At 43.8% G+C, this 14,042-nt stretch overlaps 1 protein-coding gene across 1 annotated transcript; it reads left to right on the forward strand.

Moving 5' to 3' along the window:
* Nucleotides 1–364: 364 nt before the first annotated feature.
* Nucleotides 365–6,059, forward strand: LOC306943102 (mast cell tryptase-like; the record flags this gene model as incomplete). The annotated part of the gene is made up of 6 exons (XM_079529304.1): nt 365–368; nt 3,461–3,632; nt 3,740–4,005; nt 4,179–4,324; nt 4,417–4,690; nt 6,049–6,059. 6 exons carry the CDS (start codon nt 365–367, stop codon nt 6,057–6,059), a joined length of 873 nt encoding a protein of 290 aa, XP_079385430.1.
* Nucleotides 6,060–14,042: the final 7,983 nt, after the last annotated feature.

Genomic DNA, 14,042 nt, shown 5'->3' on the forward strand with positions numbered 1-14,042 from the left:
TTTTGTTCCTGTAGACCAACACATTGGCACTAGGCAAAACCTAGCATAATTATGGCTGAACCTTGTAAAGGCAATGTGCAAACTTGGGCAATTTGTTAGTGGGATAATGAGTGTGAGGGTCTATAGTATGAATTCCTGGATAGTAAAAGTAACATGAAAACTGTGGTAAGCTCTGTTAAACCCCGGTGACATTGGGATACATCACTGAGGATACGTCCCAGGTGCATCCATGCAATGTTTTTTGTTGTAGTTCTTCTATTTATAGTGACTCATAGGAATAGACTATGTGACAACCAGGTATAGTCTGGTGACCACCGGAGAGACGGGTGACAGCCGGAATGTAGACGGCACCCGGGTGAGCAGTATGGGTTAGTGCCCCAGACTGTGTCCTCCGTGAGGAGGAAGCCCCAAAAACCCTTGGTGAGGCCTTTAGGAGGGCCATTATAATCCACCACTCCTGAATGAAGTGCCTGGTGCTGGGAGTCTGGTGCAACGCACGGGTCCTGGGCCTGGTGAGAGCAGGAATGGACCTGGTGAGACGTAGGAGGGGCCCGGACAGGAGTAAACCCACAGAGCCTAGTCCTTCCACGCGCCAGAATCTGGTTCTCCCAGTCCTGGCAGAGTAGTTCCAGAGCAACAGATTGTGTGGCCCTGGTTTTTCCCTAATGGGACTGATTGAGGGTAGCTACTGGGACGTAAGTTGGGACTTGATCACCCCGGCTGGGTCACCTGAGTGAGGGGTATGATGTTCGAGAGACCCGAAAACCTAATGACCTTGGGATACATCACTGAGGATACGTCCAAGGTGCATCCATGCAATGTTTTTTGTTATGTTTAATTGAAGAGTAAATAAAACACTGCTCATCTGCCAGTGAACAAAAAAAGGCAGCCTCCGCACACTCAAAAGTGACCAGAGGTGAGGAAGCATTAAAATGCTTTCTGCTGTGATGTGACGTAGTGTCAAAATGTCTTTGATCAATAATGTGACCGTAGCACTTTCTTTGTTGTGAGATTGTAGATGTGCTTTTTTTGGTGGGGCCGGAAACCATATGTAGGCTTTATGAAACTATAAATACACCGAGGGTCTTTTACACCAAAGTAAGTCATACAAACATCTTTGTCAAGAGGGATAGCGGCATGGACCTTTGTCTAAAAATAAGCAAGTACGTAAGTAGCTTTGAGAACCAATCCAAGCCATGCATGTGGCCCATAACGGGCAGGAGCCTATCCCCTGTTCCTGTAGCAGAGGGAGGTGGCTTGTACAGTACAAGTACACCCCATGGACATGTCGCAGGGACTTATCCAACCTTTGGATGCCGAGTGTCAAGCAGGGGCGAATTGGGTACCATTTTTAAAGTCTTTGGTATGACTCTGCCGGGGATTGAACCCCAATCCCAGGGCGTACACTACACTCTAAGGAGTCTAACCGCACTGAACTAGTAGAAATATGTAAGTGCCACCTAATTTATTATAATTTATTATAACTTCTCCATGCATAAGCATATGCTTAATAAAAGCTATATAGTAAAAATATATCAGATGTTGGTTTCATTTTGTTGTGTTCTGAATGTATAATCTATTATGCATCTTATTTTTGTGTCACCATCTTGCAGAAGTTGCTGTCCCCTCTGTCCCGACACGATCTGAGACTGGACATCCAATTATACCGAGTAATTCACAAGAGTAATATGTTTGTGTCACCATTTTGCAGGAGATCCTGTCCCTGGTGTCTCAACCCAACCTGCTGGGACTGGTAATTCACAAGTTTGTGTCCTTTGCTTTTACATAGCCCTGTGACAATACTCCCAATCAACCTATCTGCTCTGCTCTGCAGTAAAAATTGTCACAAGCCACTCTGAATAAGAAACGTAGGTCTTTCTACTGCACATCAGGGCCGTGCAGAGACCACTGAGGGGGCAGGTGCCCAGGCCCCAAACCCCAGAAAAGGGCATAAGTGTGTGCGTGTAGCGTGTAATGCAAGTTTAGACTGTGTATGGACGCTTGTAAGCGCCTGAATATTTAACCCAATTTCCAGACTTATATAACAATCATTCAGTGAGTCTCTTACTCCTATGTGCAATGCCCAAAGACAGGCAGTGTAGCAAAAATAAAGCATATAGAATATGAAATGGTATAATTCCATTACGACATTCTTTGGTACACCACCTATCCTAGGGCATAGGATCATGCTGCAGCATGATGTGAGTTTGTAGATCTGTTCTATTTGCCGATCAGGTACACATTAGGCTGCAATCATGCAGCCCGTTCGGCGAAAAACAATGGTACATATTTCATGTATTGCTATACATGTTTTGGAAAATGTGGTCAAAAACAATGCATACGGTATCCAAATATTCTTTCCAGTACCCTTGATAACTTCCAAACCTTTTCCAAGACTGGAACATATTTTTTCAAATTTCAAAATATTTCCAGGAATTTCATGACCACTGAACATCGCACTCTATACACAGTGTCACATTTAGTATCTCTTGCTGAATGTTGTCTGAGGCATTTATTGTCTCCACCAGGCCGAAGGCATGGGGAGAGAGTATGTTTTGCACTCCGTCCGTGTGTGTGTCCGTCCTTCCGTCCGTCTGTGTACAGCTAATCTCCGGCACCGTTAACCCGGTCGATGCCAAACTTTGCACACACACTCCCTGGATGCCAACGATGAACCTCTGCCCCACATTTTCCAGAACGGCCTGTTATAGCGCCACCATGAGGCAGCTTTTCACATGTTTTACCTAAAACTGCACCGATCTGCGTGAAACGTTGCATGCACACTCCCTAGAGGCCAAGGACAAACCTTTGACCTGCATTTTCCACATCTGCCTTTTAGAGCGCCACCAGGAGGCCGACTTTTGTAAAACACATTTTTTGATATTACTCCTCCAGATTCTGTCCAAAAATCTCACAAATCGTTACACAGTATCTCTATGGTCATGTGCTCAAGTCGGATCTGTCCGATATTTCCTATTCCATCCTAATTGGCTATAATTGGCTTTCACCGTTTGCAAGATTGCCCCGTTTTGAACAAAAGCCTCAAATCATGAACGCAGCATGCAATTTACGTGAAATCTTTCACACATTTTCTTACTAGGCTGAGGAATATATCCCACCCTTTTCACATTGGCCTGTTATAGCGCCACCAACAGGTTGATTTTTGCAAAACACATTTTTGGAACAAAATGCCTCAAATCATCCAATTGCCATCAATGGCGTATGAAGAAATGGCACCCTTTTCACATTGGCCTATTATAGCACCACCAGGAGGCCACAACCTGACCTGCATCATGCATCATGTAAATCCATCATGTAATTTTTCCAAGAAAACAAAGAAAGGGAATAAGAGGTGTGTGTGTGTGTGTGTGGGGGGGGGGGTTAATGATTAATACTTCATCGTACGACAAAGCATTGCAACCCACGAACCCAGATCAATTGACGGTTGTGTCTCTCTCAGTGTGCGGCCAGCCTCCTCTGAACACCAAGATAGTTGGAGGTGAGGACGCTCCTGCAGGGAGCTGGCTCTGGCAGGCCAGTCTACATGCATCTAGTTCTTTTCCAAGTCACTTCTGTGGAGGATCTCTTATTAACAATGAATGGGTGATGTCAGCTGCTCACTGCTTCCAAAGGTGGGGTGTTATTATCAGCAAGAGTCTCTGAGACCATTTCATTAATACTTGCAAAAGGAAAGTGAATATTGTGCTAATTATGGATTGCCTTTTTTCTTTATTCCTAGTAACATTCCTGGTCTCACTGTTTATCTGGGTCGGCAGAGTCAAGAACTATCCAATCCTAACGAGGTCTCTCGGTCGGTTAGCCAGATCATCCTTCACCCCGACTACAACAGTATTCCTAATAATAATGACATCGCTCTCCTGAAACTTTCATCGCCGGTGACTTTTACCAGCTATATCCGACCAGTCTGCCTGGCAGCATCGGGAAGCACCTTCTTCAGTGGCATCGACAGCTGGATCACCGGCTGGGGCACAATTGGATCTGGACGTGAGTACAGTACAGTAAAGGTCCATTTTAATGGTAGCATTTCAAACCAGGTGAATTACAGTAAAACAACAAAGAAACCACTGTACAGAAATTAACTCAGTGACTGTGATGAAAGAAAAGAAATACGTTTGATATGATAATTTGCTCATGAAACTAACTTTGTGTCTCCCTAGTTGCCCTTCCTTCCCCGAAAAACCTCCAGGAGGTGGAGGTTCCAGTGGTGGGGAACAGACAGTGTAATTGTGACTATGGAGTGGGCGCCATCACTGACAATATGATCTGTGCTGGCTTCACTGATGGAGGGAAGGACTCGTGTCAGGTGATCATTTGAACGGTTGTGTTCATTGTGAGCATTTCTTCCCGGAAAAGATCTCATTGTTTTAATACAGTATGTGTTTCCCTACACGACAGGGAGATTCAGGAGGCCCAATGGTGAGCAAAGAAGGTTCTCGCTGGGTTCAGTCTGGAATAGTGAGCTTCGGTCGGGGTTGTGCCCTGCCTAATCTCCCTGGAGTCTACGCCAGAGTGTCTCAGTACCAAGATTGGATCAACAGTCACATCAGCAGCGACCAGCCAGGATTTGTCACCTTCATGTCCTCTGGGACTAACAGTGACCTGAGCGTCACCTGTCCTGGCCTGTCACCACTACCAGTTGCAACAGCTACACCAACTACACCAGCTCCAGGTACCACCACCATCCCTTTTTTTTTTTTGCAACTGAATGGCTGTAAAGTGGAAATGAAGAGTTTACATATAGTACACATAGTACATGCATACACCTTCCCTAATGATGATGGTTTCAGTATTTATTTATGGTGTATTGGGTGGGGGTCCCGAGACGTTGCCAAAGCATTTTCGGGGGTCCCCGGCCAAAAAGGTTGAGAACCCCTGATCTAGACTGTCAAGTTTGTATTTTATGGTCCGATGTAGGTACATGTATGTGTGTATATCTGTGTCCTTTGTTCTGCAATGTGTCTGAGCTGAGCTGTCTGTTTGTTCTGTTTTTTGTCTGTCATAAAAATGTAAAAATCACTGAACATATAAAAAAAAAAATACAGCTATAAGTGAGTCCCTAAAAACCCACTTATAGCTGAAGCTGTTTGCACACAACACTTACAGTAGACGTATAATGACTAAACCCAATGACTGGTACAGACACTTTATGTAGTACAGCAGTAAACATAAACCTTTTTCATTTCGAGGATATGCATTAGGCCACTCGGACACACCATACAATATCTTATTTATTTATCTCTGCTACCCCAACCTTAATCTCTCAAGAACAGAACTGTAAAATCCGAGTGTACAAATGAACCCGATGAACAAAACCAATCGATGTGCTGTACATTTTTTAAATTTAATAGCTTGTTGTTTCATTAGAGCAATTTTATATCCCTGCTAAGGCTGCTCATTTCTTCTAACCCAGCGTTGACGCATACTGTGGTTGAATTACAGACTCATTTACTGTGTGCAGAGCCATAGAGTAAGACAGAGTTAGGACATTAAGGGGGCAGAAAACCGCCTGGTCACGTGATTCATGTACTCGCGCGAGCCCATAGACTCCAATGCATTCCGTAAACTTCCGGTTGTCCCCATTCAATAGAAGTCTATGTAGAAGAGCCTGGCCCCATGAAGTGAACGGAGTTGTCGTAACTCTGTCTTACTCTATGTGTAGCGAACCCAAGCCAGAGAATGGTGAAGCGTACTGATGTTTCCAGAAGGTTTTATTTATGCTCAGCCTTAGACCTTGTTTTGAACATAAAGTCCTTTCCTTTGTGTGAAACACCTCTTTTCTGGACAGACACCGTAAGAACTATAGGACAGATAAACAAGATAAAATGAGCTCTTACAACATACAAACATTACAAACCAGGTCATAAAACAATAACATACAGAATGGGCCTTTAAAACACACACAAAACATAATCATGAATAATCACAATGTTTACTTGAAAGCAACACCTTTTCTGTGTTAATATAAACATATCCAAGTAAATGCACAGAATCATAAAACACAAACACATTACCTTGTTCCCGTTCTAGCTGGGTGCTAAGATAAAACTGTTGCTGCTGCTTGCCCAAACATTTCCTTCTGATTCTGAGCAGCCAGGTGAGTGCAATAACCAATCAAGGAAACCCCCAGTGGAAAATTACCAGGCTCTCAGCCACACACTGAACTCAAAACCAAAAAACCCCTTCAAAATAAAAGTATGACACATGTTGCATGCAGATAATTACACAGACAAAATACAGTGCCTTGGGTCATTTACACTCCCACCATAATTATGAGGGTTTTACAAATAAGGCACACAAAAACACAAATAATTTTCACATATGAAATGGCTCATATCAAAAACAAAAACATCACATGACCATTTCACCTGTACTGTTAGGATATACTAAACAGTTTCTAATAACAAAATCAGTTTTTGTACTGGGCGTTCTACCACAGTCAATTTGTTAACACGTTCACCCTTCTGATTGAGCTTTCGATCTCCTACAGTTATTTTGACTCTTCTGACCAGTCCATCTGAGCCGATAAGTGTCTCCGAGACACGTCCTAGCTTCCACTCACTCCGTGGCAACATTTCTTCCTTGTCCATCACCACGTCACCTACTTGAAGGTTCCTCTTAGGGGTATGCCAGCACTGCCTGAAGGTAATGTTGTGGACATATTCCTTCCTCCAGCGACTCCAAAACTGTTCCGTTAAATATTGTACTCTGCGCCATCTTTTTCGGCCATACAAGTCCTCTTTGACAAACTGTCCTGGAGGAGGTAGTGCTGTGGTGGACTTCATTGTGATCAGATGATTGGGAGTGAGGGGCTCTAAGCTATTTGGATCGTTAAGGTTGTCAACGGTAAGGGGACGGCTGTTAACTATTGCCATAGCTTCATAGAATAAGGTCCGTAGGGAAGAGTCATCCAGTCTACTGGAGGAGAGTGAGAGTGTGGAGGTGAGAACACTTCTTACAGTTTTGATCTGTCGCTCCCAAACACCACCAGCATGACTCGAGTGTGGTGCATTCATAATGAAATCACACTGCTTTTCTGCAAGAAAGGTTGTCAATCTGTCCGTATCAACTTCCTGAAGGGCAGCTTGCAACTCATTTTTTGCACCTACAAAATTTGTTCCCTGATCACATTTAATTTGCCTCACCATGCCTCGAATTGCAATGAAGCAACGTAGACCATTAATGAATGCGTCAGTTGACATGTCATCTAGCATTTCAATATGAATTGCACGGGAGCAAAAGCAGGTGAAGAGCAGTCCATATCTTTTGTGCTCTTTTCGTCCTTGTTTAGTCAAGAAAGGGCCGAAACAGTCCATGCCACAATATGTGAAAGGAGCTGAGGGTTCTATGCGCTCTGGTGGCAGATCACTCATCCTTTGTCCCTCTATCGGTCTCCTGAGTCTCCGACAGATCACACATTGCCGAATGTAGGATGCAACTGCTCTGTTTATCCCGGGGATCCAATAGCCATTGGACCGGATCTCATTGATAGTGAAGCCTTTTCCTTGGTGCTTGACCTTTTCGTGAAAGTGAGCAATTATCAGTTTAGTCACATGATGCTCCTTGGGAATGACTGCTGGGTGTTTAAACAGAGTAGGGATCGATGAACGACCAAGTCTTCCTCCCACTTTAAGAACACCATCTGTGTCTAAAAAGGGGTCAAACCGATACAGTTTGTTGTGACAAGGGAGCTGATTTCCTTTGCTCAACAGCTGTATTTCTTCTCCATAAACTTCATCTTGCAGGTCTTTGATGATGAAACGCTCTGCATTTTCTCGTTCACTTACTGTCGTGTGTGTCTTAGATTTGTCTTTCTTAGTTCGTCGTTGCAGACGTGCTACAGCCTTGATGGCTTGAGACCAAGATGAAAACTTGCAAAGGCGGTCTACAAGTCTTACTTGTTCTGCAGTCTTCGTTTGTAGCGTTTGAGCCTTCCTTACTTCAGGATCTCCTATTGGAAGCTCAGGATTCACATCTTTTGGAATCTGTATTTCCTTTTCCCACAGGAATTTAGGACCCGTGAACCAGTTGGATGACAAAAGTTCCTTCACAGTAGTTCCTCTGGAAGCGTTATCTGCCGGGTTTTCATCGGTTGGTACATAAAACCATTGCTGGGGAGTGGTGCTATGGCGTATTTTCTGCACCCTGTTAGCAACAAAAGTGTGAAAGCGCCGGGCTTCATTATTTATGTACCCCAGAACCACTTTAGAGTCCGTCCAGAAGAATTCCTCTACATTGGGGTAGTTTAGCTCTTCTTTGAGCATGTTGCTCACTGTGACTGAGACCATCGCTGCCGTCAGTTCTAATCTGGGTATAGTGGTCACCTTTAAAGGCGAAACACGGGCCTTTGACATGATGAGAACACAGTGGATGTCACCTGTCTTGTTCTTCAGCCTTAAGTAAGAACACTGACCATAGCCACTGGTGCTGGCATCAGAGAAGTGATGCAATTCTGTTTTCACAACCTTTCCGAAGTCAGCATGTAAGTAACATCGAGGTAAATTTATCTTTTCTAGATTAACCAGATCATTTTTCCAACTCTCCCACCGTGGCTTAAGCTCCTCTGGTAGTGGATCATCCCAACCGCTACCTTGGCGACACATTTCCTGAAGGATTCTCTTTCCATTGAGAAGGTATGGGGCAACAAACCCCAGGGGATCATATATCGAGGCAACAGTGGATAGAATCCCCCTACGTGTTGGAGGTTGGTCTTTAAGCATGATGCTAAATCTGAAGCAATCGTTCGCTATGTTCCAATGGATTCCCAGTGTTCTTTCCAGTGGCATGTCATTAAAACCAAGGTCCTTTGTCTTGGCGTCTATTGCACATTCTGATGAGGGTATACTCTGTAGAACACCTCTGTCATTAGAGACAAATTTATGGAGACGGAGACCACCCTTGGCGCACAGCTCACGTGCTTCTTGTGCCAGCTGTACAGCCCTTTCCGTAGTCTCCACGCTTGTGACTCCATCATCAACATAGAAATCTTGAGTGATGAACTGGGACCCTAATGGATATGAGTGGCTGTACTCTTTGGCTAGATGTTTTAGGCCATAGTTAGCACACCCGGGAGAAGACACTGCACCAAAGAGGTGCACCTTCATACGGTACGGTTGCGGTTGTGTGCTCAAATCTCCCCTTTTCCACCATAAGAATCGTAGGTAGTTTCGATCATTCTCTTGGACATGGAATTGGTGGAACATCTTTTCTACGTCACAGGTTAGAGCAACTGGATGCTGGCGAAATCGTATGAGGACTCCTGTCAAGCTGTTGATCATGTCTGGTCCTGACAACAGATGTTCATTAAGGCTGGTTCCTTTGTACTTAGCTGAGCAATCAAATACCACTCGCAGTTTATCTGGCTTTTTTGGGTGGTATACTCCATGATGAGGTATGTACCAATTTTCACCAGGAACTCCATCCTCATGCACTTCCTCTACATCACCCCTTTCAATGATGTCATTCATGTACTTAATGTACTCTTCCTTGTACTTCTCATCCTTAGAGAATTTCCTTTTGAGGTGGCTGAGTCTGATCTCGGCGAGCGGCTTGCTGTCTGGTAAGTATGGTCTGTCCTTAAAAGGTAAGGGCATTTCATAATGTCCTTGGTCATTTTGTGTTATGCCTTTCTGTATTTTATCTAGGAACATTAGATCTTCTTGAGACACGGTTTTGTCACGTCCAGTGACATCCTTGAAATCATATTCAAGAGCACGAATTACATCCATCGGTGTTAAAGGGGGTAACTCCTTTACAGCAACCCGGTGACAAAATCTGGTTGACCTCAATGCATCGAGGCAAGGCCTTGAACATCCAACAATACTCCACCCTAAGTCGGTTTGGACAGCATAGGGCTCGTTTTCTTTGCCTAGTATCACCTTTCTAGGTGCCAATGCCCTGGGACAGTTGTAGCCTATGAGAAGGCCAACTTCACAACTCAGGAGTGTCGGTATTTCATCCGAGATATCTGAAAGATGACTCCAGTGTTTGGCTGTTTCACAGGTTGGTATGTGCTCCCTGTTGACAGGTATGCAGTCTTTCGTGTATGCTGAAGGGAGGTCGATGTGTACTGAGGAGCTATAGCCCCTCACACGGACACCTGATACCCTTTCACTATTCATGACTGTATTTTCTCCCAACATAGTGGTTAGTTTTAGCTTAACTGGGTAACGATCCATTTGCAGTTCACTGCTCACTTCTTGATCAATAAAAGCAGTGTCACTTTGTGTGTCTAATAAGGCATAGACAAGTTTTTCCTTGTTTGGATTCTTGACAGATGACACCCATACCGGCACGATCATTGAAGTGCTTGCAGACTGTCCTTCTCTGGCAATCTTGTGAGACAGAGCTGATGCTATCTCATCTGCATCCTGCTGTGTTGCACTATTCTTCTGCACAGGTTTTACCTTTTCCTTATGCACAGGTACATAGTAATTGTCATGAAGACAAGTGGGATGTCTTCCCTTGCATGTGTCACAACTGTGACGGCGGCGACATTCTTTCGCGCCGTGTCCCGCTTTTGTGCATCCGTAACATAGTCTATTGTCCTTAATATATGTTCTTCGGTCCTCAAGGGAGTTTTTCATGAAGTCAGGGCACTTATAGAGCTGATGCTTAGTGCCCTTGCACCACATGCATGGGGCATCTTTTGTTGGCATTTCTTCATCACTGTCTACAGTTGCCTGGGTACTGTAAACATTCACATTGTTCCTTTTAATATCCTTTGGATCCCTTTTATCCTTGAATGAGTCAGATGAGCGAAGAGCGTGGATAGAGGTAACTGGGTTACATGCAATCTCTGCTTCGAATGACATGAATGCAGCAAAGGCATGAAATCTGGGAAATTCGTTACTTTCAATGAGGGCCTTAGTAACTTGCCGATTCCATTGTGACGCTAACCAATCTGGCAATTTCTGTGCTAATTTTTGGTTCTCTTCAGAGTCACTCAGTATATCCAAACCCTTAACGTATGGCATAGCCTGTAGGCAAGCATTCAGAAAATCTGAAAAGTTCCTTAAACCTTCTGCATCCTTAGCATGTATTGTTGGCCAATTTGTCAGCTTCTCCCTAAATGCCTTTTGGATGACAAAGGCCTGGCCGTATCGCTGGTTAAGTTTGGTCCAAGCATCTTGATAAGCCTCTTCATCGCTTCGGTAGAATGTGCCTTCAAGACATTTATGAGCTGGGCCACTAACATACCTCTTAAGGTAGTACAGTTTGTCGGCAGACGAAATGCTCTTTCTGTCTATAAGTGACATAAAGGAAGCCTTCCAATCAATGAATCGAATGGGTTCACCATTGAAGACTGTGGGCTCAGGCATAGGAAGTCGATGAATTGCTATGCTGTCCTGTACAGCTTGCGCCAGAATTTACACATCAGTAGGAGGAGGTGTTGTGGCCTCATTGCTGGGGGACTGCATGGCAATAGCTGGTGTGGAACGCTGAGTATCAGGGTCACGTTTAATAGATTGGACTTGCGGCTGCATAGAGGAAGGAATGACGGAGCGCTGGTTATCAGGGGCACCCTTAACAGACTGTATGTGGGGCTGTACAGAAGTAGAGAATATGGGGTGCTGGCTCTCGGGGTCATGTTTTATAGATTGGTTGTCCGTTTCCCTTTGTACCTCTCTGTTATAGACCTCCAACCTGGCTCGTGCTGCCTCAATGTCCCTTTCTTTCTGTATTTTTTCCAATTCAGACTCCTGAACCTGTAATTGCTCCTTTAAATTCCTTATCCTTTCCTTTTGTTTTCTTTCGTCCACTAGTGCTCTATATTCAGCTTCCCTTGTTGCTAGCTCAGCGGCTGCATCTGCACGTTTGTTTGCCATACACACGGACGCAGAGTGTTGACTAACAATAGAAGATGGTGCAGAGGCATGTTTAACACTTTGTTGTGCTGCTGAGGGTGATTTAACAATTGCCAATTGTGCCACAGAGGCACTGGAAGGTGCTGGAGAGTGATGGCTTTTATTTGACGGTGGTGCAGAGTGTTGGCTTTTATTTGACGGTGGTGCAGAGTGTTGGCTTTTATTTGAAGGTGCCACAGAGTGTTCACTTCTATGTGAAGACGCCACAGAGTGATGGCCTTGTACTTGAGATGCAGTTGAACCATAAATAGAGCGGGCATAGTCATACTCTAGTAGCTCACGAAGCCGGCCATTTGCAAACTCTGCATCATAATCTCCATCAATCTCAGTAATCCTATCATATATAATTTTGGTGATATCCTTAGTCACGGCTTCACACGCATCAATTTTACGTCTTAGTTCAGTTGATGGTGGGATCTGATCTCTTATTTCCATGTAGGTCCTTGTGACTACATGTTGTGCCTTTTCAAGAGGGTCTACGAGTGATGTCAGATGGCTTTCTGTTATGTTAGTTTTGAGATCTTGTCTCGTTTTACGGGCCAAAATCTTCCACTGTTCATACAGGGTGGTTAGTCCCTTTTCTTTCTTACTCATCTCCTCTTGTTGGTAAGCATGCATTTTTTCTGTTGGAATTCGTACACGCTCAGAGCGGCGAGGTTCCTCTGTGACCTCACTTTTCTGTTCCCTGAGCTCCTTACTTTTACCTGACTTAGACATTGTCAACAGAAATATGAATTTCAACCTTTAAGTTATGAGAGAACCTCTTGGCAGTTATGATCAAATATATTGGCAGTTATAATTGACCCTTTGCAATGAAAAATAAACATGAAATATCAGAACCTCAGTAGTTATTATCAAATATATTGGCAGTTATAATTGACCCTTTGCAATGAAAAATAAACATGAAATATCAGAACCTCAGTAGTTATTATAAAGACAATTCAACCAATGTAGATCAACCATAAATGTCCATGTAAATACAACAATGAACCCAACTCTGAAAGTCCTTGAAATGTAAATCCAAAAATAAATGTATTCTTCTGTGTCTGTGTGTGCGTGTTGTGCACGTGGTGTACTGTATACGTTTCAAACACAAGTCCAAAAATGTTTTTAGAAATGCAGTATTTTTTGGTTCGTTTTTGAATTTTCTGTAGGTGAGCAGATGAGTATTGTTCACAGTTCAGTTCAGGCTACATCCGTTGCTCACCTTGTCAATACTGTTGACTGTATAACAATAATACTGACTTGCATCAATGTTGGTGGATATGTACCTGACCATTGCACTGAATCCATGTAACCGCTGCCCGAGTTGCCGATGCAGGTCAGGCTCCAACATGAGAGAACATTTGATTTGAGCCGTTTGATGAATGGAGCTGGCATGTAGCGACGTAGCAGGATCAGCAGCAGGCACTCAATGAAGTCCCTGGGTATGTTGTACCAGTAGCTGCAGCAAGCACATCACACCGTGTGTAGAGACCCTCCGTCGAAGCAGCAGCAGGCACGCCGTGAAGACCTTCTGCCGTAGCCTGTCCTTTGGCAACAACCATGTAGATCGTTGCGGGGAAGTTCTTACTGTAGCGAACCCAAGCCAGAGAATGGTGAAGCGTACTGATGTTTCCAGAAGGTTTTATTTATGCTCAGCCTTAGACCTTGTTTTGAACATAAAGTCCTTTCCTTTGTGTGAAACACCTCTTTTCTGGACAGACACCGTAAGAACTATAGGACAGATAAACAAGATAAAATGAGCTCTTACAACATACAAACATTACAAACCAGGTCATAAAACAATAACATACAGAATGGGCCTTTAAAACACACACAAAACATAATCATGAATAATCACAATGTTTACTTGAAAGCAACACCTTCTCTGTGTTAATATAAACATATCCAAGTAAATGCACAGAATCATAAAACACAAACACATTACCTTGTTCCCGTTCTAGCTGGGTGCTAAGATAAAACTGTTGCTGCTGCTTGCCCAAACATTTCCTTCTGATTCTGAGCAGCCAGGTGAGTGCAATAACCAATCAAGGAAACCCCCAGTGGAAAATTACCAGGCTCTCAGCCACACACTGAACTCAAAACCAAAAAACCCCTTCAAAATAAAAGTATGACACATGTTGCATGCAGATAATTACACAGACAAAATACAGT

Source organism: Electrona antarctica, assembly GCF_951216825.1.
Source record: "Electrona antarctica genome assembly, chromosome: 19".
Taxonomy (NCBI): Eukaryota; Metazoa; Chordata; class Actinopteri; order Myctophiformes; family Myctophidae; genus Electrona; species Electrona antarctica.